This window comes from Schistocerca piceifrons, chromosome 10 (assembly GCF_021461385.2).
Source record: "Schistocerca piceifrons isolate TAMUIC-IGC-003096 chromosome 10, iqSchPice1.1, whole genome shotgun sequence".
In the NCBI taxonomy this organism is placed as follows: domain Eukaryota; kingdom Metazoa; phylum Arthropoda; class Insecta; order Orthoptera; family Acrididae; genus Schistocerca; species Schistocerca piceifrons.
In genome coordinates this window covers 9,018,090-9,042,139 of record NC_060147.1, presented here as the reverse complement: position 1 = coordinate 9,042,139, position 24,050 = coordinate 9,018,090, and the positions used below count along the sequence as shown (strand labels likewise).

The window sequence follows — 24,050 nt, the reverse complement described above, 5'->3', positions numbered from 1 at the left end:
GGTTTATGTCTCTGTAACTACAGGAAATGCACATTTTCTCATCAAGCACATTTTGTTTTATTGAAATAAATTGTCATTAGTGGCCTGTGATGAAATATATTTACAATGTAGCTCACTTCCTAGTCCAAAAATAATTCATTACGGAAGTTGTTGACTTTACTCGTGGTAGGATGACTGTTCAAAAAGTATCCAACCTTATTTTCTTATTGTCAAAACCAACAATGCTATCAAGACATGTGTGCTCTCTATGTATGCAGGCAAACATAGTGCACATGCCCGATTTTTTTCACAGCTGCAAAAACAACCAGTCACTGACAAGTGAACACGTGTAAATGGTAGTCATTGGAGGAAGAATCGCAGTGGACGAAATCGTCAATACTTTAAATATCAGTCACGGTTCAGAGTATTGCATCTTACACGACAGGCTAAATTTTTGGGAATTGTTTGCAAGGTAGGTATCGAAAGAACTGTCAGCGCAGTATAAGGTGCAAAGAATGGACACAGCTTGTAAACATTTAGCCCGTTATCACTGCGAGTTAGACGGATTTTTCCAGCGTGAGATCACTTTAATGTAGCAGAAGGTAAGGCTGCGGGCACCAGAGGTTAAGAAATTTAAACATCAAGCATCAGCTGTTAAGATTACGCTAACACTATTCTGAGACACGGAAGCTGTGGTAATCATATATTTCACACAAAGAAGCAAAACTGTGAACAGTGAGAACTATTGTGATGTGTTGCAAACTAAACCGAAACCTCAAATCAGAGCCTAACGTCGCAGAAAACTTCAAAGAGGTGTCATCCTACAGCAAGATAACGCCCGGCACCAGTCTGCCAAACATACGGTCGAAATGACAAACGAGTTGGGATTCGAATTGCTGGAACACCCGCCATACAGCACAGGTCTTGCTCCGAGCGATTTCCGTATGTTTAGACCGTTGAAAGATGCGGTGCAAAATTGGTTATTGTTGCAAACAAAAACTTTTTTCTGATGGAATCAAAAAATCTGTGAAACGTTGGGGGAGGTGTGTCTAAGTGCAGGGAGGTTATGTAGAAAAATAATGCACGTTTCAGTTTTCTATCATTAGAATAAATATTCCTTCTCTCAAAAGTCCCTTTACTTTCTGACTTTCCCTCACACACTTAAACTGGTCCAATAAAAAATTGCAAGTTATGAAACAAAAACATCAGAGAAATTACCGAGTAAAAATGTCTTAAGTGGTGGTTTTCTGGGAACTGCCACAAAATAAATATAAGATTGATAAGTGCGGACTACGTGTCATCACGTCCAGCTCGTGTAACAGACACGTGTGAAAGAATATAATTTAACCTTGTAAGAGACAAGGATGCAAAGATTTAAGTGTTGTAAAGTTATACTGTTAGGTCACAAAAACTGAGAAGAGTGGTGGGCTGATCACACGTCCCTCCAGCGACGCTTACAGCGGTTTGTCGGTACTATCTGGCCTTTGAGACCTGTTCGGACAGAGTTTGAATTTTGTTTTATAAAGTTATATTGATATATTACAATTTGAATGCTCTGCTCTAGTAAACAAATGTATAATTCTGAGAAGCAGTAATATTTCAAAAGTGGACAAAGACCAGTGTTTCATTAATATACAGCAAGTATGTAAACACCACCACCACCACCACCACCACCACCACCAACAGCAACAGCCCCTTACACAAAGCCAAAACGTAACAATTAAAAAGTTTGTGGCTGAAAATGTACCAGACAGCACTTGTGTGCTGCATTGTGTCACAAGTACAAATATGCAATTTACAAACAACAGTTCAGCAGCTATGCAAAAACAAATACAAAACAAAACCAAAGCGAAAATATTTGTAGACAGTCAGCCCCGCAACATTAACAAAATACGCATTGTGTCCCACAACATTAACAAAATATGCATCGAGCTCTGCCAAAGAGAATGAGTTTTTTCAAATGTTAATAAGCCTAGTAACAAGTTCACAAATGTTATCAGCAATATATAGAAAGAATGTGTTAATTCTGCAAAAGTTGGTCTCGTAGTGGGATGAAATAAACTTTACTATTATGAGGCCAGAGCATTTATCAAAAAAGTATACACATCACAGTTGCTGTCTACTACATATGCGATACCTGTGTATCTATCGATGAGATTTGACTTCGCCAATTGCTCTTGTGATAATAATGAGTTTTAGTGAAATATTCAAAAATTAAAGCACTCCTGTTCAAAGTTCATGTCAACAGCTATGAAAAAGGTAATTTCATGTTGCATGGACTACACCAGAATCAGTCTGGTACAACAGTACTTTAATCAAATACAAACGAGCAGTTGATAAAATAATGTACGAGAGCAGCTATAAAAAGAAACAAATGGTTCCAACAATAAAAAAGAAAGAAGGAAGTGAAGTTGCCTAGCATCTGAAATCTACATACAGGATTCAAAAGATGAATGCCAACAAAATCCCAACACAAGGATTCAGCACAAACGAGCAAAGTCGAAGAAATATGATGTTATGTGGCACATCAAATGAACATTTGGCTATTAAACATCCTTTTTCAAACTGTACAAAGTTTACAGAGCAAAACTGATAAATTATGAGTCTTGCCGAATGATCGTCTCACAGGTAATTCAGTAATATGCATAAGTGAGCACAAATGGGTTTGAAGGGGGAAGCTAGTACTTCAAGTTCTGACATGATAACCAATTTTAGAAGAGAAAAATACTGATGTGGTGGAATGAGCATGTGTGTTAAGGAAGGCATAAAAGTAAGAAAGATGATAATTAATTATATGAAATGTAGTAAGAGATAAAAAGGGGTGACATCAAATGAATTAAACAAGACACTGAAAACTGTAAGCTCCCCCTAACAGGGTCAGGTATGCTACTACTCAGGTAGCTATGTGTGGGATGCACACCAAGTCGCACCCCCCTCCCCCCCCCCCCCTCCCCCCCAAGATTAGGTGACTCCCCTGTCCAATGTAGATAACGAAAGCTGTAGGTAACCCCGAAGTATCAGTGTAAGATTGAAACAAATGCCTCCCACAGGTGAGAGTATTAAAATAAATCCTAATGGTAAACTGCCGAAGCATTTGCCACGAAGTGCCAGAGTGTGAAAAGCTCATGAAAAGCAGTGAAGCTCACTTATCACTAAGTACAGAAAGCTGGTGGAAACCTGAAACTGATAGCAGTGATATTTTGGGAGGAAATTTAAGTGTATATTGAAAGAATAGCAAATGGGAAATGGAGGCGGCCTATTTGTTGCAATAGACAAGAAAGCCAAATCAATCAAGATATAAATTGAAGCTGCGTGTGAGATTGTCTGGGCAAGACTCAGTATCAGGGGGTGGGTATAAAATGATAATCGGATCCTTCTATCACCACCCAAACTGTCTCCCGATATAACTGAAAACTACCAACAATTAACTGGGAAAATTACCATTTTGTTAGTGGTGGGCATGATAAGGCATCTTATGAAACATTACTAAATGCCTTCTCGGAAAATTACCTAGAACAGATACATAGGAACCGCACTGATAATTGAAACATATTGCATCCAATTGCAACAAATAGCTCTGAGCTCTCCGCGGATGTCTACATCGACACTGGTATGACTGTGACTGTGAGGCGGCCGTGGCAGCAACGATTACCAAAGTGCAAAGGACAACTAAAACAAACATGATCAGTAAACTAGATAAAAAATCAGTAGTGCCACACCTCAATGAGAAACTTGAAACTTTCAGCAAAGGGCGGGAGTGTGTAGAACTGTGGTTCAAATGTAGAAGAATAGTTTACCGTGCACTTGATAGATATGTACCCAGTAGAACAGTTCATAATGGGAGTGTCCCTCCTTGGTGTACTACTGCCACTATAAAGAAACTTCTACTAAGAAACAGTGTAAAACAAGGTGTAGGGCTATAGTCAGAGATATGCTGAACGAAATGCATTTCACAGTCAAGAGAGTAATGCGTGATGCCTTCAATGACTACCGCAGCAGAATACTGTTAAGTGATCTTTCACAAAACCCAAAGAAATTTGGGTTCTATGTAAAGACTGTTAATGCACCAAAGTTGGTGTGCAGTGCCTAGCAAATGAGACAGGAACTGAAATTGAGAGTAGAAAAGGAAAAGCTGAATTCTTAATCTGTTTTCGAATGTTCCTTTACAAAGGGAAGCTCAGGAGAAATGCCCCAATTTAATCCTTGTACCACTGAAAAGATGAGTGAAATAAGAATTCGTGTCTGTGGTGTTAAGAAACAACTAAAACTGTTAAAATTGAACAAAGCTTCAGTGCCCAGTGGAATTCCCGTCAGATTCTACACTGAATTTGTAGGCGAGTTACCCCCTCTCCTAACTGTAATCTGCCGTAGAACGAAAAACTGTGCCCAATTCTTAGAATAAAGCACAGGTCACACCTGTCTACAAGAAGATATTAGTAGAACTGATCAACAAAACTACCATCCAATATTCTTGACATCTATTTGTAGTAGAATCTCAGAACACATTCAGAATTCAAACATAATGCGATATCTCAAACAGAATGACCTCCTCACTGCCAATCGGCACAGATTCCACAAACATCGATCGCGTAAAACCCGACTCGCACTTTTCTCGAGGCATCGGATCGAGATAGCCAGGTGGATACAGTACTTTTAGATTTCCGAAAAACATTTGATGCAGTACCACACCCACACTTATCATCAGAAGTGACCATATGGGGTATAAGGTGAAATTTGTGACTGGATTGAGGGCTTTTTGGTAGGGAGGACACTACATGTTATCTTGTGTGGAAAGTCATCATCAGAAGTAGAAGTAACTTCAGGTGTGCCCCACAGAAGTGTGTTGGGACCCAAGCTTTCATATTGTATATCAATGAACTTCCAGCATATATTAATGGTAACCTCAAACTTTTTGCAGATGATGCAAGTGTCTATAATGAATGCTGTCTGAAAAGAGCTGCATAAATATTCAGTCAGATCTTGAGAAGCTTCCAAAGCAGTGCAAATATTGGCAGCTTGCTTTTAAATATTCAAAAAAATGTAAAATTGTGTTCTTCACAAAATGAAAAAAACGTAGTATCCTATATCAATAAGTCACTGTTGGAATTGGACAACTTGTACAAATACCGTGTGTAACACATTGTAGGAATACGAAATGGAATGATCGTGTAGGCTCAGTGGTGGGTAAAGTAGGCGGCAGGGTGGTAGATTTCAGTTTATCGGTAGAATACTGGGGAAGTGCAATCGGTCTACAAAAAAGATTGCTAACAAACCATTTGTGTGACTAGTTCTAGAATAGTGCTCAAGTTTGTGGGACCCGTACCAAATAGAAGTAACGAGAGGTATTGAACGTAAACAGGGAAAAGAAGCACGAATGGTCACAGGTTGGTTTGCTGTGTGGGAAAGAGTCGCAGAGGTACTGAAGAAACTGAACTGGAAAACTCTTAAAGACAGGTGTAAACTATCCCGAGAAAGTCACAAAGAAAACTGAACAGGAACTGAAAACACACCTTTGTATTTCCCACGTCACTGCACGGTGTGTCAGGCACGTTTCCCGGTGAGACCTCCTCCCTTTCCGCACAGGGTTTCTCGCTCTTTTCGACCTGTTGTTTTATTTCTTCTGGCACAATGCCATTCGTCTCTTTTTTAAAACTCGTCTCTCGTCTCACGACAGCTTCGCACCTGTAAAATAGAATTCACAGAATGTCAGCACGGTCAAACTCTGCAGATGACATCACGTGTATCACTGCATCTAATAGTGAAATGTCAGCCACAGCTAAGTGCTAAATGAAGGCAGCAAATATTCTGCACCTAAACGATACTGGTGTAACGCAACATGCATATATAAAACAAGACTGTGGGCAGCACAACTGCTTTGATGAATTATGTAGTTAATAAAATAATATTTCAAAAGTTCCACACAAACAAGATGTGTTTCAAAAGTCAGTCTCATACACGCTTTTCACACTAAAATAAATTTTATTTTTCTCAACACTGTTTTCTTTTAACTGACACACTTTTCCCACATTTTCCCAAACTTACTTAAGATACAGCAACTTCTCAATTGCAGCAACTCCTGACAGCTTTGAGTATAATGTCTAAACAAAACACGACGAGATCAGTGTCGGGTGGCAGACCCCAACTTGCTCAGATGTAGTAATTCTGGAACCTATCAGAATCGGGATACTGGAAAACTTATGACAGGCTCTGAGCGAGTGTCACACAGTCGAGCAGTACGTGTGTGGGCTCTCAGGCGGTGTAGACGAGGAAGCCAGCTGTGGTAGCCAGCAGTCACAGAGTTAGGTGTGTACGTAGCAGTTGGCTCAGTGGATGAAAGCGAGTATAAGGAAATGTCGCCGCGACCGCAGAGAGGGGGAAGGAGAGTGACACCATTTGCGGCTCAGTGAGGAGTGCGCGGTTCGTTAGCCGGTAGGAGGCAACCGATTCCGGATCCCTGCCGAAGGCAGAAAGCCATCTCAGTGGCTCCACATCTGGAAGCAAGTTAATGGACCGACCCCGATGTGGTGCCTCAGGAGAAGTGGTTGCCGTTCCTCTGACGGGAACGTGGCTGTGTTCGATTTTGCCGAAGGCTACGGACACACGGAAATCTACTGTAATTGTCGTGGATGAAGTGTGGATCAGTGAGATTGGGTGCCAAGAAGCAGCCTCATACACAGTAGACTCCCTAGTAATTGTACAGCCATTTCTGTCAGCTATTTGTAAGTTTGGACACTGCTAAACAAGTTGACGTTAGTAAGTGGCAAATAGTGTTTGTTCAAAGTTGGATTTTTGTTTTGTTTTGTTTTAGGGTACAAAAACAACTAAGGTCATACACACGCATGCCAGAACAGTCGAAAAAGGAGTTAAAAGCGACCGCACATTAAGCCGAATCGATGGAAAAAAAAGACACCTCAAAAACAGGGACTTCCTCTTGGAGAAAGGTCCATAAAATACGCCACAGGGGCAATGGAAATGGAGGCCCTAAACTAAAGATTAAATGACCTTTGCCACATTGCTACGACAGATAAAAAGTAAAATGTGATCAACTGCCCACGCATTGTTCGCTAAAATGGCCAGTAACTCAGACGGCAAACATAAATTAACACAAAAGTGGATAAAAAAGGACATTATGTCAGGAACTGGCGAACTGTGACAGGTTGATGACAATGAACACAAAGTGGTGGGGGATAACCACTTACCAAATGACAGTTGCTAAAATGACAGTGCCCAATACGCAATCTAGCTAAAATGGTCTCTCTTCCCAGTGAGACGAGTTTGACCGCGACGCTGCGAGAGGTTTCATTCCCCAGAGCTCGTTCCCCTGATGAGAAGACCATCGGTGATTCCAAAGCGTCACAACCTGCTGCCAGATGGCGACACAGATATCATCTAAAGGAATGGAAGAACTAGCGGGCAGAGGTAGGATGACACCAGCCCCGGCAGCAGCGTCAGCAGCCTCGTTTCCCGTCAGACCGACGTGACCGGGAACCCGTATAAACGTCGCAGTGGTTCCATCGAGAGTGAGCAAGTGGATGCTTTCTTCGACCCGTTGCTCTGAGGGACAGACTGTGTACAGCACACAGAGAATCTAAAAGACACAGAGAGTCGGAGCAAATGCCACAATTGAAAAGCCTGTGTTGCCGAATGTATCGTGTCGCCTAATACAGGGCGGAGAGCTCTGATGTAAATACTGAGCAGGGTTCTGGAAGCCAATACCAAAAACTGTGGGTGCTAATGATGAAGGCGCACTCGCCACCGCAATCAGTCAGAGAGCCAGGACTGTACTGGGGAGGAGGAGGAGATTACTGTTTAACGTCCCATCAACAACGAGGTCATTAGAGACGGACCACAAGCTCGGATTAGGTAAGGATGGGGAAGGAAATCGGCCGTGCCCTTTCTAAGGAACCGTCCCGGAATTTGCCTGAAGCGATTTAGGGAAATCACAGAAAACCTAAGTCAGGATGGCCGGACACGGGATTGGACCGTCGTCCTCCCGAATGCGAGTCCAGTGTGCTAACCACTGCGCCACCTCGCTCGGTCAGGACTGTACTCAAAGGTACTATTGTGAAGTTCCGTTCGATAAAGCAACTTTGTAGTAGTGTCCTTAGGAAGAGAATAAAGTCTAAAGTGAACACAGGCCACTGCACAAAGCCAAGGTGGTGAAGGGTTCACACTCGGGAAAGTGGCAGGTAGTGTGAAGTTAAGCTGCTGGAGGAATAGCCAAAAGCGAACTCCAGGAGGTAACAGATGAGGGACGCACACATACTGACAGTCAAAGGAGTCGTCTAACAAGGAGGCATAGAACGAGTGGCCGGGCACGGTGGACAAACGGCACGCATATCTGCTGAGGAGAACATCACATCGGTACGACAGCAGTAGTTCGGCAGCTTCTGCATACACACTCTCAACCGGGCTAACATAAAAGGCGCCAGTGGCCAAACTGACTCCATGATGGTGGATTGTATGTAGACAGCGTAAGGTGGACAGAAGCCGACAGATTCATAAATGAAACACCCACAGTCTCGTTTTGAATGGATAAGGAACCGGTACAAACGAAGGAGTGTGGACTGATTGGCTCCCCAGGAAGCAGCACTGAGAACAAGCTGGACATTGAGGACCAAGTACAAGGGGGCAGCTAGGTAGGACACGTGGGATGACCAAGACTGTTTCCTATGAAGTGTACGACCCCTGGAATTTCATACTGTCAGTGAACAGAAGAGCAACAAGCTTAGCAAGTAAAAATGGTGGAACAAACCCACCATGCCGTCAGAAATTCATACAAACGGTTTTGTCAGTACAAAAGTGAAAGCCATTGTCAGTGCTCCACAAATAAAGACGATCGAGTGAACACTGAAGGTGCCGCTCGAGGAGATAAGTCTGTGGATAACTGAAACAGATCACAAAATCATCGACGAGAGGGAGTCGAAGATGCCCGACGGGAGACAGGCCGTAATACGGTTAACGATGATAGCAAAGAAGACGACGTTCAGGACGAAACCCTAAGGAGCAACATTTTCCCAGATAAAGGTGTCTGATGAGATAGAACCCACACGTATCTTGAAAACTGTCTCTTAAAAATTCTGGAAGGAAACAGGGCAGGCAGCCACAGAAGCCCCATCTGTTGAGAGTACGGAGGATACAAATCCTCCAACAACTGCCACAGGCTTTTTCCAGTTCAAAAAACACAGCCACAGTCTGGTATTTCCGTAGAAAACAATTTGTGACACAGGTGGACAAAATGACGAGATAGTCAACTGTAGAGTGGCGCGCTGGAAATTCACACTGTGCAGTGGTTAATAAATTGCGAGACTCGAGTCACCGTACCAGCCCGGCATGAATCGCACACACAATCACTTTGCAAACACAGCTGGTGAGAGAAATCGGGCAGTAGTTAGAAGGAAGGTGTTTGTCCTTACCGGGCTTAGGTACAGGCTTTGTGCCAGCATCTGGGAAATGTGCCCCCTGCCCAAATGCAAATGTATGTATGAAGGAGAAAATGCCCGCAAGAGAAAGGTGCTGCAGCAACTGAATGTGAACATCATACTGCCCACCAGGGGCAGAGGATCGGGATGAAGGTGAGAGCACGATCTAGCTTCCTCATAGTAAAAGTGGCGTTGTAGCACTCACAATTCTAAGAGGACAAGGGTATCACCTGAGCCTCCACAACTCATCTTCGAATGAGGAAGACAGGGCGATAGTGGGTCAAGCTAGAAATCTCCGCAAAATAGTGACCCGAGGTGTTGGTGATAGCAAGAGGGTTTACTGTGACATCGTCTGTTACTGTCAGGTCGGAAATGGGGAAATGGACCTCGATCCCAGACAGCCATCGAAGGTTGGTCCACATGAGAGAAAAGGGAGTGGAATTGTTAAAAGAAATAGTAAATTAAATCCAGCTAGCTTTTTTTGCTATCCCAAAGAACGCAACAACACTGCGCTTGTAGCTGTTTACAATGAATGCAGTTGGCCATCATAGGATTACGGTTAAAAACGCAGAGAGCACGTCTCCGCAACGAATTTACTTGTGGCACACCTCAGTCCACCGTGGCACTGGGACACGGTGCCATAAAAATGAAGTGTGAGGAATGGAATGTTCTGCAGCAGTAAGGGTAACATTTGTAAGGTTTTCTACTCGGTCACCACAATTGAGGAAATGTTGTTCGTCGAAGGCCGCCAGGGAGGAGTACAGCCACCAGTCGGCCTTAGAAAGTTGCCATTTGGGTTTGCCGTAGGTGGGGTCAGCAAATGGATAGCACACGGTAAATGGTCACGCAAGTGCATGTCAGAGAAAACTGACCATTTGTGAAGATGGGCAAGCTGGATAGTGCAGAAGGAGATGTTCCAATGGGGATGTGAGTGTGTGAGGAGTCTGAAAGGAGCATTGGTATTCCAGTGTTAACAACAGAGAAAGTCAAGTTTATTGAAAAGGTCAGCCAGGCGGGCACCTCTCTGACAGGTTCTGGGAGAGACCCGGAGAGGACGGTGTGTGTTAAAAGTCAATGAGCAGCAAAAACAGGTAGGGAGTTGCCAAATAAGCTGGAGGAAGTCTGTCCTGGTGACAGCGAATGACAGAGGGATGTAGGTGTTGCAAAGAGAAAGGTGAAGTGAGGAAGGAAAGTGTAGACTGCAACAGCTTGCAGCCAGGTGTTCAGTGAGACGGTTTGGCTACGAATGTCATCCCAGACGAGCAGCATGACTCCCCATGAGATGGAATGCTGTCCTCAGGGCAGGGGGGCTGAAGGTCAAAGCAGACAAGAAAGAAATGTGAGAAGAAAAAGCAGTTGTCAGGATGTAATTTTGTTTCCTGGAGACAGAGTACAAGTAGCCACTGCGATTCCAAGAGTAGCTGTAATTCCTCCTTGCTGGATCTAAGGCCACGAATATTCCACCGGAGAAGAGTCACGATGGGGAAAGGGGAAGGCAGGGCGAGGTTACAGAAGGGTGTCACGTCAGCGGCTGCCGAGTTCCAGCCTTCGAAGACACTCTGCTACAAGGCGCAGAGGTGGATCCTGCTCCACGAGATCTACAGACGCGTCAGCATTCTCCCTCAGTTGATCTGTGGATTCCAGGGCAGATAAACAGTTGGTGGTGCACAACAGCAACACGGAGGTCAGCTACGTGAGGGTACCACGAACTGACACCATCGAAGAGGACACACGAGTCGGCGAAGCAGACCGTTTGCCTCTGATTTCTTGGAGTCTTTCCGGTTGGCAGATGAAGATTCAGATGTTTGTCAGCTGGATGGACGTTAAGTCTTTGCTGGAATATTCTTTCCGTCCTGTCCGACCTGCTGATTGTGTAGCAGATGATTTGGTTGCGCGAGGCAAAACTTTGGTGGTTTGTTGCACAGTTGGAGGAGAAGGAGACAGGGATGCTACCACGGCACTGGGCGATTTTACAACCGCGGTGCTAAATTTGAGGTTGCAGGTCTGCGTGGCCATGTCCTTCGTGGAGTGAGATGTAACAAGAACGGTACAGTAAGTGCCAGGTGGTAAAATGCAGGGCTTTCGACTAGCCAATAACTTGCGAATGACAGCATAAGGCACTTTTTCCTTTACCCGAATCTCCCGGACAGCCCCCTCACCGAGATACGTGGGAAAATCTCGAGAGGAGGCAGTACGGTCACCACTGCAGTCGATACAGTGGGGAGAAGGAGGCAAGCAATTGCCCTTGTGCGCATCCCCACCACAGGTGACACATTTGGCCGGGTGTCGACAGGACATTCGAGTGAGGACGAAATGATCGGGTTTGGAATGAACGGTCTGTTTGTGACAACTTCACAGCCCGCTTTGATTTTGAGGACAGAGGCACCGCTCTTTCAAATGTGAGAAAAAGAGTGTGTGTGGGCACTAAGGATGCATCTACTTTTTTCATCACTCAATGGACTGCAATGACACTGTGATCAGAAAAGTAAGTTCAGATTTCTGCCTCAGTCCGACCGTCGAGCAGCCCGGTGCAGATAACGCCACAGGAAGAATTCAGAGTTCTGCGGGCTCGACACCAACAGGATAGCCACACAGAAGTGAAGCAGCAAGCAGTTGTTGTGCCTGAGAATCAGAAGTAGTCTCCAAAAAAAAGTGGCATTGCATAAATGAGAGCAGGATTTCACAGGGCTAGCAACTGCGTCAACACCTTTCTGAATAAGAAACGGATTTACCATTGCAAACGGCTGGCCTTCTCCAGTATGTGAAACCACAAGGAACCGTGGCACAGCTGGTTGGGTCTTTGCATCAGGAGCTTCATTCCATTTGCGTTTAGTAGACGTGGTCTGCAAAGGTGACGATTGGCTCTTAATTTTTTTTACTTTACTTTACATGTGGCAAGGGCCTTATCAACCATACGCCTGCTCTGTGAGCCTCTTCCACTTCTGCCTGTCCAATGGGCCGTTTGTCCAGTTGCTGCTGCTGTTCATCCTCGTTGTGTTCCCCGAATGTTATACCGCCATCTGATTTTGGGTCTCCCTCTTCTTCTCGTTCCTTCTATTGTTCTGCTGAATGCCATTCTAGGTAGTCTATTCTCTGTCATTCTTGCTATATGGGCTGCCCAATTCAACCTTCTCCTCTTGAGCACTTCGACAATGTTACGGTGTTTGTACAGCCCTCTTAATTCTTCATTTCTTCTTATTCTCCATTCCATGTTATTTTTGTCGTATACAGGTCCAAAAATTTTCCTGAGTACTTTTCTTTCGAATATTAACAGTTTTTCTTCATATTTCTTTCTAAATATTAATGTTTCACATCCGTGTAACATCACAGGTATATAAGTGGATTTTTAAGTTACTGCTAAGTGCTCTTTTTCTTAGAATTTTGATGAAACTATAAAGTGTCTTGTTTGCTGTTGATAAACAGGCATCTATTTCTATATCTGTTCTGTTGTTATTACTAAAAATACTTCCTAGGTACTTGAAGTGGTCAACAGCCTTGAAATTGAATCCATCTACCGTCAGAGGTGCATCTTTTCTGGTTTTCTTACTTATGGGCAGGTATTCTGTCTTTTCTTCATTAACCTGTAATCCTGTTTTCTCAGCAATTTTGTAGTAATTTTGCATTCTGATTAATTCTCTTTTGGAACTACTTATTAGTGCTACATCATCTGCATAGGCAAGTCTTGTAATGTTCAAATCTTGTAGCTGGATCCCTTGTAAACTGGTTTTAGAAAATTCTCTATCAATCTTCTCTACGAGAAGGTTAAATAAAATAGGTGTAATGGCATCCCCTCGTCTCAGTCCAGTGTACACCTTAAAATCTTCAGTTTCTCCTACCGGTGTCTTTATGCGACATAAAGTTTCATCGATACTCATTTTAACTAATCTGATTAATTTTGATGTTATTTTAAATGCCTTCATTATATTTAGAAGTGACTGCCGGTGTATGCTATCATAGGCCTTTTTAAAATCTACGAATAGTATGTGGACATCTACATTGAATTCCCACACACCTTCTCAGTTACTTGTCTTAGGGTGAATAAGTTATCCAATGTGGATCTGTTTCTGCGGAAACGATTGGCTCGCACCGAGAAAATCCGCCACAACTGCCAGTGTCTCCAATGGCGCGCTCCTTTCAACTGGAGGACCCTCTTCCACAGAGAGGGGCTCACCTGCTTTAGGTGACTGTTCGAGCCTCCTGAACACCTGACAGAGGGACCGGCAATTTGGGAAGGTAGCAGCTCAGGCAATCATCCCTCCCCGAGCCTGGCCCGTACCATTGCACGTTAAAGTCTTGCAGTTAAGGTCACCCCAAGTAATAATAATTAAACCTGGGTATCCTTTTGTGTTTATCATGAGTCTCGGATTCAAATTTTAAGGTCAAGTAGGGGCGAACTTTTTCTGTTCTGTTATTGAGTCGAAGCCATCTGGAGCACGTTTCCGTGCAGGTCCATCTCATGTAAAGCAGCACCTGCCTCAGTGTAGGCACCGAGTCTATTTCTTTGAGTGCTCGAAAGATGTTGGCCTGTCGATGGTGTTTGTGTATCTCATGTCGTTTTTGAAAAATTGTGAGAAAATTTCATACAGGAATTTTCTGAACTTAATTGACACAGCATGTGTGGTAGTGGGTGGTACGTGAGAGCACTCGAATGGGACAGAATGAGTGGTCTGTGGCAGGCAGGTCTATCGTTCCGTGACACTGCAGCTCGTACAGAGCACGCTGCTTCGACAGTGCGTATGTGGAACCGGTGGAGAGAAGATTCTCTGGCCTGACGTTCAGATAAAACTGCCTATTCACTTCACTTCAGGCATGAAATCTACTAGCTCAGTTAAGTCTACATGTTTCAAATTTGATCTAGTAGTTTTTAAAGCATTTGTGTTTCTAGTTTAATGATTACCTTCCACCTACGTATTTGAGCACTAGATTTTGCAAGGCATCTACAAACTATGGAGAAATGACAAATTGTGGTCTCCCTCGATGTGACCTGAAGAAAATGGTGGTAGCCAACTCTGATGAAGAATATGTTACTTTTAAAAAAACTTCATTGTGGAAAAGTTTCTGAAATATACATTGTTAGCATGAGCATCAACTTTTGGTTTGGTAATGAGGTCTGTAACACTCTTAAAGGTTCTGAAATCCTCAGCATCTATTTAACTGACTCGAGTGCTGAAGCCACGAAATTTCTTCAAGACCTTCCAGCTTTTATGAAGAAGTAGGCATTAGTGTGGGCAGCAAGCACTCCTACTACAATGAATATTTGTGCTTTGGACCAACGTGGAAGTGAACATCAGAGAAATTAGTCAGAGAGCTTTTTGCAAAAGTTCATACATACCAGTGTAGATGTACAGCACAGACAAAGCTGATTCACTGTAGCATCAACAGATGTGCTACAATCTCAAAGTCGATGACTGTGTGCTGTAGGCCCATATGGTTGTCAGTGGTTCGTATCACTGCATTTTCACATTTGTGTTTTGAAAACTTACGGGAAATGTTGAAAAACTAAATCTATTTAAAACAGTATCAATGAATTTTAAGAATTCCACACTATTTAAAGATTACAGATTTCATTTCCAGAATTTTGGTTGGTTAATCTTTTAAAACTGAAGGTTGTTGCATGAAATTATCATGGAGAGATCTTCGAGGAAATAGTCAAATGATATTCTGTTGTAACATTACGAATCAAGACAGCTGTAATGGAACTTGAATAGCGTAAAGTTATCGTTAAAAACGCACGCCGCGCGATTTGTTATGATTTGGTCGGTCATAATAGTAGTAACATGCTTTTGAATACTATTAAAATATAACGGCGATATCTGTTTAGCGTTATTGGAAATAATATGTAATAAATTAATGATTAAGGTAGCCGATCCTATAAGAAGAGGTAAAATTGGGCATATTAAGGTGTTTTGCTTTATATCAACTAAGCCGATGATACGACGTCTTTTTTTTCCGTTTACTCTTAGAAGAAAAAAAAAAACAAACCAGTAACGAAGTGCTAATTGTGCGTTGTGAAAAACATAGGGGCGAATTTTAAATAGCTACAGTGTATAATCAGACTAACAAATGGACATTCAGTTACGCGAAATAGCGGACAGTGAAGTGTGGTCATTAAATTGAGTACACCTACAGGGCGGTCAATTCCAGGATAAGTCTATCCGCGTCTCACGAGGCACGCGGAATTGAGACCGGTTTTTTTTTATTATATCACGGAGAGCGGGCTTCAATTTATAAAAAGGAGAAAAGCTGTATCATTATCATTGACTGTTGGTGTTATGCAACCAAAACTGTTCATCAAAGGGTTTCGGTGAATGAGTGGTGAATGCGAAATGAAACTGTGAACGAAGTTATGTTAAATAAAGCAGAAGAGACAAGATAGTTTGGTCATATCTGTTATTATTCCATAAACCGTAACATGTACTCTCGTGGTACGAAGCCTTTATAGACGATCGTATGACAATTTGCTTTGAAGGGATCTCGTTACGGGTTAAGTTTTGGGGACCTGGTCAACAGGGGATAGTTCGTAGATCTTAAGTACTGCAGCTATTCTGGAATCAGGTGCTACCGTGACCGTTGTGTGTTGTCTATGGCTTAAGGTCATCATATCTCATGCTCTAAGATCGACGCGCCTTTCCTCTTGGTATAACGGTGTCTCACGGTAACCACGACAACGCCGACGGCGAAGGAAGATACGGTAGAAGTGGCGCTCAACGTGGGGCTCGATCGAGGAGGATTGCTGCATCGAGTCGAGTGTCATCCGGATTCACGAACCCTAGAGTTGGAAAATATTGTAGCAGCCAGTGAGTCTGTCCAATGAAAGAGGTATTCTTCAATAATCGCTAAAAGTGAGCGATACTACCAGGTATGATTAAAATAACTGTATAGTTATAAAAAAAAAAGGAAGTTGAGACTTGTGATTTCGGAAGATAAATATATATAAATACATAGTGAAAATAAGTGTATGTCTTGGTAGTGAATAATCATGTCAAAACGAACGAAAAGAATACATGATAATGTGCAGTTGAGTAGAGTAATGAGTGGAGAGAGTGAGAAAAGTGAAGAGGATAGGGATGATGCATCCCATGAGCTCAATGTGGGACAGGAGACATGTATAGATAATAATACAGTTATTGATTTAGAGCCGTTAGGAGATTCAAATCCAATGATAAGTAAGGTAAGCAGCGTGGGAGAACATAAAGATCTTGAGGTTTCGGAAGTAGATCAGCAAGTTGATCCTCAAAATGGAAATATTAATCAAAAAATGTTTGATATGCTGGTATCAATAAATACTCAAATGGGTGTAATGAATGGAAGACTTGGTTCACTAGAAAAAGATAATAAGCAATTAAAAGAGGACAATCAAAAGTTAAATGAAAAATTTGAGGCCAAATTTGGTTCATTAGAAGTTAAAATGGATTCTTTGGAAAGCAAACTGAACACCTTTGATTATAAACTGGAAAATACTAAGAAAGAATTAAAGGCGGACTGGGAGACTCAATTAAATGCGAAATTTGGAGAATTAGATGTAGAGTTTTCTAACACCTTAGAAAGGCAATATAATAATTTAATGGGAAAACTTCATGAAGTAGAAAAGAAATATGAGGTAGTTTCGAAGAGTTATGATGGCTTGTCCAATAGGATGGTTAAGTGTGAAAGCAGCTGTTTCAATGCTAGCGCACAGATAGAAGAGCTTTCGAAACAAATAGTCGAGTTTGAGTCTGATGCTCGTAAGGGGATTGACAAGTATTTAGTAGATCAAACTAAAAGACTTGACGAAAATCTGTCTGAATGGATAGAAATAAAAGGAAATGAAATTGTAGACAAGGTTAAGACTACTATTGGATCCCAGCCAAATGAAAATATCAATGAGCACCTAAGTAGAAATGATGAATTAATTAAGCTCTTCACTAGCGAATTTCAGAAAATAAAAGACAAAATAGTTGATGAGTTACCTAAATGGCAAAAGGAAACCAATCATAAATTGGCGGAGTTAGAACGAAAGTCGTCACAAAATTTGTTGACAGAGGACGAACGTTCGGAGAATAGGTCGAAAAACAACCGAACATGTGATAATACGAAGTACAATTGTGGTGAAAATTTGCATTGGGAAGTTGATGATTCGGTTGGTAAAAACGATGATTCTTTTGGTCAGCGAGGATATTTGTCTTCTTTAAAGGTGGAGAACAGCATTTTTAAAAGTAGACAATTCCCAACATTCTCCACTGAAAAGAACAACCTGCATCCGAAAATCTTTATCAACAATTTCAAAAGAATATTTCTGCGTAGCTGGTCAGAACACGACCGACTTCAATTTATAGTATCCAAAATTACTGGAGAAGCCGCATTATGGGCCGCCGAAGTAAGTGAAAGTTGCCATACTTGCGCTGAGTTTGAACAACTTTTTTTGGCTAAATACTGGTCGTCGAGTAAACAAGAGAAATTAAGAAAAGAGGTTTACCAACCTGAGTATTTTAACAGTAAAAGGAGTACTTTAAGGCAATATTTTGAAAAGTACATAAATAAGACACGTTATTGGAGTGATCCAATTTCTCACAAGGAAGTGATCAGAATTTTGAAGGGAAGGTTGCCCATAAATATACGTGAAAAGTTAATAAATGTTCCTGACCACGACGTAGAACAATTCTTGTCGGTGATTGACTCAATAGATATGATTATGGAAGACGCAAGACAAATGAGTAGTAATCAAATGTCGACTCACACTCATAGTAATACGAATAATTATAATAATAATTTAACGTATGATAATAATAATACCGAAAACCAGGTCAAACCCGCATCACAGGAGCGTGGACAATCTTCATCCTATGGTTGCAATAAAAACAATGATTATAATAAATATAGAAGAGATACATACTGTGCTAGAGGTAAACCTCGATATGGTGACGCGAATGTGCATAGTAGTGATATTAATAAGAGTAGCAGGTACCCAAGTGATGAACCCAATTGCATTCGACCTTGGGAAGATAATTCGAAGCATAATGTTCATCGGCAGGATGGAACAAATGCCTCGAGTCCTCATCCAGCACAAGGAGTTATACCAATGGGCGAAGGAGCCTCCAATGTGCGACAGGGTGAATACCATAACTCGGATCATACTGTACGGATTGTGGAAGTTCATGAACCCCCACCGATGACTCAACGAGATAGATTAAACTAATACTAGTCACCAAATGCCTTCCTAAGATGACTGGAAAGGAGAAGGAAGGCAGGCATCAATTTGAACTGAGAGTATTAAGGTACAATAATGATCAGGATATAAGGAATGAATTAATTGAAGAAAAACCTGAAGTTTCTAATAAATGTGGACAAATTTTACAGGCAATAATTCCAACAAGTATAAATAATGTTGATGTTGAAATATTAATTGATACTGGAGCAACTATTAGTGTCATGACGTTGGACTGTTTAAAACAGATAAGCCGAGGGGTAAAAGTGCCTACTTTTCCTATTACAGGATGTACCGTGTCTGGCGCGTTCAGCGCAAAAATGCAAAAAGTTGTGAAACAGGTACGTGTTGACGTTACAATACAGGGGGCTCAAATAGAAAGTACATTCCTGGTTGTTCCTAAAATGACAGTACCATGTATCTGGGGTTTGGATTTTTTATGTGAGACCGGTGCAATCATTAATTTAGAGAAAGGTGAATGTATATTTAATTCCAATGGTAATGTTTTGACAGCCACCCTGAGAAAGGGCCGAGTAATTCCAAATCAATTGTGTATGAATCTAATGGTAAAATATGTCAGTATTGATGATGAAAATGTGTATGATATATGCCTTATTGAATGTTCTGAAGAAATGATGGATAAAATGTCATTGCAGGAAAAGGTGTTAGAAACAGAATATTTATCTGTTATCCAAAGGGATGAACTGTACTACTTGTTGGAAGCACATCAGTCAATTTTTAGTAAACGTCCGGGTATAATAAAAGACTTTGAATACCATATAAAGACGTATGCACATAAACCCTTTTGTCGTACTTCCTATTCTATCCCATGGACAAAGAAAGAAGTAGTCAGAAAGGAAATCAATAAAATGTTAGAATGGGGTATTATTGAGCCCTCAGATTCTGAATATTGTAACCCTCTTGTGGCGGTAATTAAACCCAATGGTGACATCAGATTGGTGTTGGATGCCAGAGAGATCAATAAGATCATTATACCTGTACAAACGCGACTGGAGAACCTAGAAGAGTTAGTACAAAAGTTTTATGGTGCCCGCTTCTTAACTTCTTTGGATATGCGTAGTTCATATTGGCAAACTAGAATATCGAAAGAGTCTAGAAAATATACTGCATTCGTTTTTCTGGGCCGAAGTTACCAGTTTACTGTCATGCCATTTGGGTTGAAAATAAGCGGTGGTGTTTTCATATCGGCATTGGATACCGTACTGGGCAGAGACCTTTTGAATGAAGTTACTTTATATGTGGATGATTTGCTAATTGCTTCTGAAACTTGGGAGGAACATTTGGACTTATTAAGAAGAGTTTTTGCGAAATTTTTGGAATACGGAGTTACTGTAAATTTGAGCAAATCCAAGTTTGCTCACAACCAATTGAAATTTCTTGGACATATAATCACTCCTGAAGGGATAAAACCAAATCCTAAAAAGATGGATGCGATTAACAGATGTGCTTATCCAAAGAATAGAACGGAATTAAAGTCATTTATCGGCTTAGTTTCATTTTTTCGACGATTTTTACCCAATCAGTTAGGAAGCCAAGACTGTTTGTTACGGCTGTTAAGACAAAATGTCATGTGGGAGTGGAATTCTGAATGCACGCAAGCTTTTGATAACATTCGCAATGCTTTGACTAATGCTCCACTGTTACATCATCCGAGACTTGATCAAGATTTTTATATTGCTGCGGATGCTTCTGAAACAGGATTGGGTACCACTCTTTTCCAGATGGACAATCCAGAAGATATCAGTACCATCAAGATAATTGGGTTTGCCAGCAGAACACTCTCTAGCTGTGAACGTGCATATTGTACTACTGAATTGGAAGTACTGGCCGTGGTCTGGTCACTTAGAAAGTTTCGCTATTTTGTATATGGAAAGAAGATCATTGTATTCTGCGACCACAAAGCTTTATCTTTTATTTTAACAGGAAGGATGTTCCATTCACGTTTAACCCGGTGGGCCTTGCTACTGCAAGAATATGATATTAAGCTCAAATACATCAGAGGGAAAGACAACATCATAGCCGATGCTCTTTCAAGATTACCGAAAAGAAAGAATGCTGACGAGTGTGAAGAACGGACTATTGACTTTAAAGTCATGAATTTATCAAGGCAATATTGTGAGAGGCAGATTTCACAGCTATCTCGAAGTCTTCCACAACTGCAAGAAGATGATAAGTTGTGGAAAGCCATTAGGCATGCTGTTGAAAGTAAAACTCTAAGTCACTCTCAAGAACAGTATCAATTAAAATCCGGAATATTGTATCGGAGGAAGGATGAAGAAGATGTTTGGAAAGTTTGTGTTCCAAATAAATATTTAGAATCACTAGTATGGTACACTCACTTGAATTGGGGTCATTTTGGTGCCGCTAAATGTACAGCCAAAATAGCACAATACTGCTATCATCCAAATTTGGGACGTATAGCTACAAATATTATTAAGAAGTGCAAAATATGTCAGAAGGCGAAACCCATAAACTATTGTCGGAAGATAGAATTACATCCTATCATCCCACAACAACCTTTAATGTTGGTGTCATGTGACGTCTGTGGGCCATGTCCCATGACACGTGGACGGTTCAAATATGTATTGGCTTTCTATGATCTCTTTTCAAAATATGTGAAATTATATCCTTTGAAAAATCTCCACGTTCGACCCATGTTACGCAAATTTATCAACAACTATATAACTGAGCTTGGCAAACCTATAATGATCTTGACAGACAACGCTGCTTATTATACAAGCAAAGTATGGAGAGACACTATGAAAGAACAAGGAATCCAGCACATTTACATCTCAAGATTTTACCCTTGTGGAAATCCGGTTGAAAGAATCTTCCGAGAGTTGAACCGATTTTTACGGACGTACATACCCAAACAACATTATAAATGGATCGATTGGATTTATGAATTTGAGAAAGTGTATAATGACTTACCACACTTATCGACAGGTTATTCACCTAACCAAATAGTATTTGGTGAAAGTATTGTGCCAGAATGGATGAAGAAATTACCTGCAATAGAACAAAAGATTACCAAGAAAGAAGATATGGTGAAGAAGGTCTACGAAAACCTGAAGCATCAAGCACAATTGAGAAAAACCCGTTTTGATAAAAATGTGAAGAAAGTAGTCACATATGATGTAGGGGAAGAAATTTTATTGAGAAATCACCCAAAAGCATCAACCAGGAAAAGACTGAATAAGAAATGGCAATATTTATATACAGGTCCATATAAAATAATGAAAATACCTCATGAAGGGAGCTACCTCCTGGCAGATTGTGATACTGATGTAATTAAAGGCTTGTTCCCTCACATAGACCTGAAGAAGTATTATCAATAATGAGCAAAATATAGATTCAAGAAACACTGAATGATACCAAGACTACACTCAGTGGACTAAATAAAAGCACCAATGGATAAATACGTACTTATACTAACTTACAAAGAAAATTAAAGAATGTACCGATGATTTCCATGAGATACCTTCTTGGTATCAGCAACAATGACGACGCTGAAATACGATTTATCCTCTCACTGAACGACGGGGATGGATGATTTGAAAGTGGAATTAAGAGGAAAAGAAAAGGACCAAATCCTCTCTGGTTAAACAAGTGGCCTAATAAGGGTTTTGGCCTCAGATGCCAATCGTCGAACCCGGCTGTGATCCCTGCCTTGCACAGTCGGTTGAAGAACTGAGGGCTTCATCAAGAAAAAAAAAAATGTGGTGTGAATATGAAGTGAGTAGTGCGAAGTGCTTCTAAGACAACCTATAAACAAATGTGGAATTTAGTTAAGGGCATTTTGTCTAGGCCCATTAACTCAACTTAAATATTGTAGAATGTATGTACTGACTTGTTGAGTGAATCTGAGAGTGAGTGTATCCGCCGAAACAAATACCCTCTCCCGTCACAGTACACAAAAAAAAATAAGCCTGTTCTGTCTGGAACCCTCTTCAAGACATCACAGTCTGGGGGCGCCGTGTAACATTACGAATCAAGACAGCTGTAACGGAACTTGAATAGCGTAAAGTTATCGTTAAAAACGCACGCCGCGCGATTTGTTATGATTTGGTCGGTCATAATAGTAGTAACATGCTTTCGAATACTATTAAAATATAACGGCGATATCTGTTTAGCGTTATTGGAAATAATATGTAATAAATTAATGATTAAGGTAGCCGATCCTATAAGAAGAGGTAAAATTGGGCATATTAAGGTGTTTTGCTTTATATCAACTAAGCCGATGATACGACGTCTTTTTTTTCCGTTTACTCTTAGAAGAAAAAAAAAAAAAAAAAAAACAACAGTAACGAAGTGCTAATTGTGCGTTGTGAAAAATATAGGGGCGAATTTTAAATAGCTACAGCGTATAATCAGACTAACAAATGGACATTCAGTTACGCGAAATAGCGGACAGTGAAGTGTGGTCATTAAATTGAGTACACCTACAGGGGGGTCAGTTCCAGGATAAGTCTATTCGCGTCTCACGAGGCACGCGGAATTGAGACCGGTTTTTTTTTTTTATTATATCACGGAGAGCGGGCTTCAATTTATAAAAAGGAGAAAAGCTGTATCATTATCATTGACTGTTGGTGTTATGCAACCAAAACTGTTCATCAAAGGGTTTCGGTGAATGAGTGGTGAATGCGAAATGAAACTGTGAACGAAGTTATGTTAAATAAAGCAGAAGAGACAAGACAGTTTGGTCGTATCTGTTATTATTCCATAAACCGTAACATGTACTCTCGTGGTACGAAGCCTTTATAGACGATCGTATGACAATTTGCTTTGAAGGGATCTCGTTACGGGTTAAGTTTTGGGGACCTGGTCAACAGGGGATAGTTCGTAGATCTTAAGTACTGCAGCTATTCTGGAATCAGGTGCTACCGTGACCGTTGTGTGTTGTCTATGGCTTAAGGTCATCATATCTCATGCTCTAAGATCGACGCGCCTTTCCTCTTGGTATAACGGTGTCTCACGGTAACCACGACAACGCCGACGGCGAAGGAAGATACGGTAGACTGTGGTCTGGGTCTTAAATGTTCAATGAAATTTCAAACAATGGAAAATCCAGGATGGAATGTAACAATACCAGAGAAGGAAAGTTTCTACTCACCATATAGCGGAGATGCTGAGTCGCAATAGGCACAACAAAAAGATTCACACAATTATAGCTTTTGGCCATTAAGGCCTTTGTCAGCAGTACACACACACACACACACACACACACACACACACACACAAACGCAACTTGCACACAGGTCTGCAGTTCTGCAGTATCGGAGAGCTGAAACCACACTGCGAGCAGCAGCACCAGTGCATAATGGGAGAGGCGACTGGGTGGGGGTAAGGAGGAGGCTGGGGTGGGGAGGGGAAGGGGGAGGGATAGTGTGGTGGGAGTGGTGAACAGTGAAGTGTTGCAGTTTAGATGGAGGGCAGGAGAGAAG

At 41.4% G+C, this 24,050-nt stretch overlaps 1 protein-coding gene across 1 annotated transcript in view; it reads right to left on the bottom strand.

Annotated features, from left to right (window-relative positions):
- LOC124718875 overlaps window positions 1–24,050 on the bottom strand; it is a 44,956-nt gene that overhangs the window by 1,824 nt on the left and 19,082 nt on the right. The window contains exon 4 of the mRNA XM_047244513.1: window positions 5,490–5,661. Coding sequence (XP_047100469.1) covers window positions 5,490–5,661 — 172 coding nt within the window. The remainder of the gene's footprint in view (window positions 1–5,489; window positions 5,662–24,050) is intronic.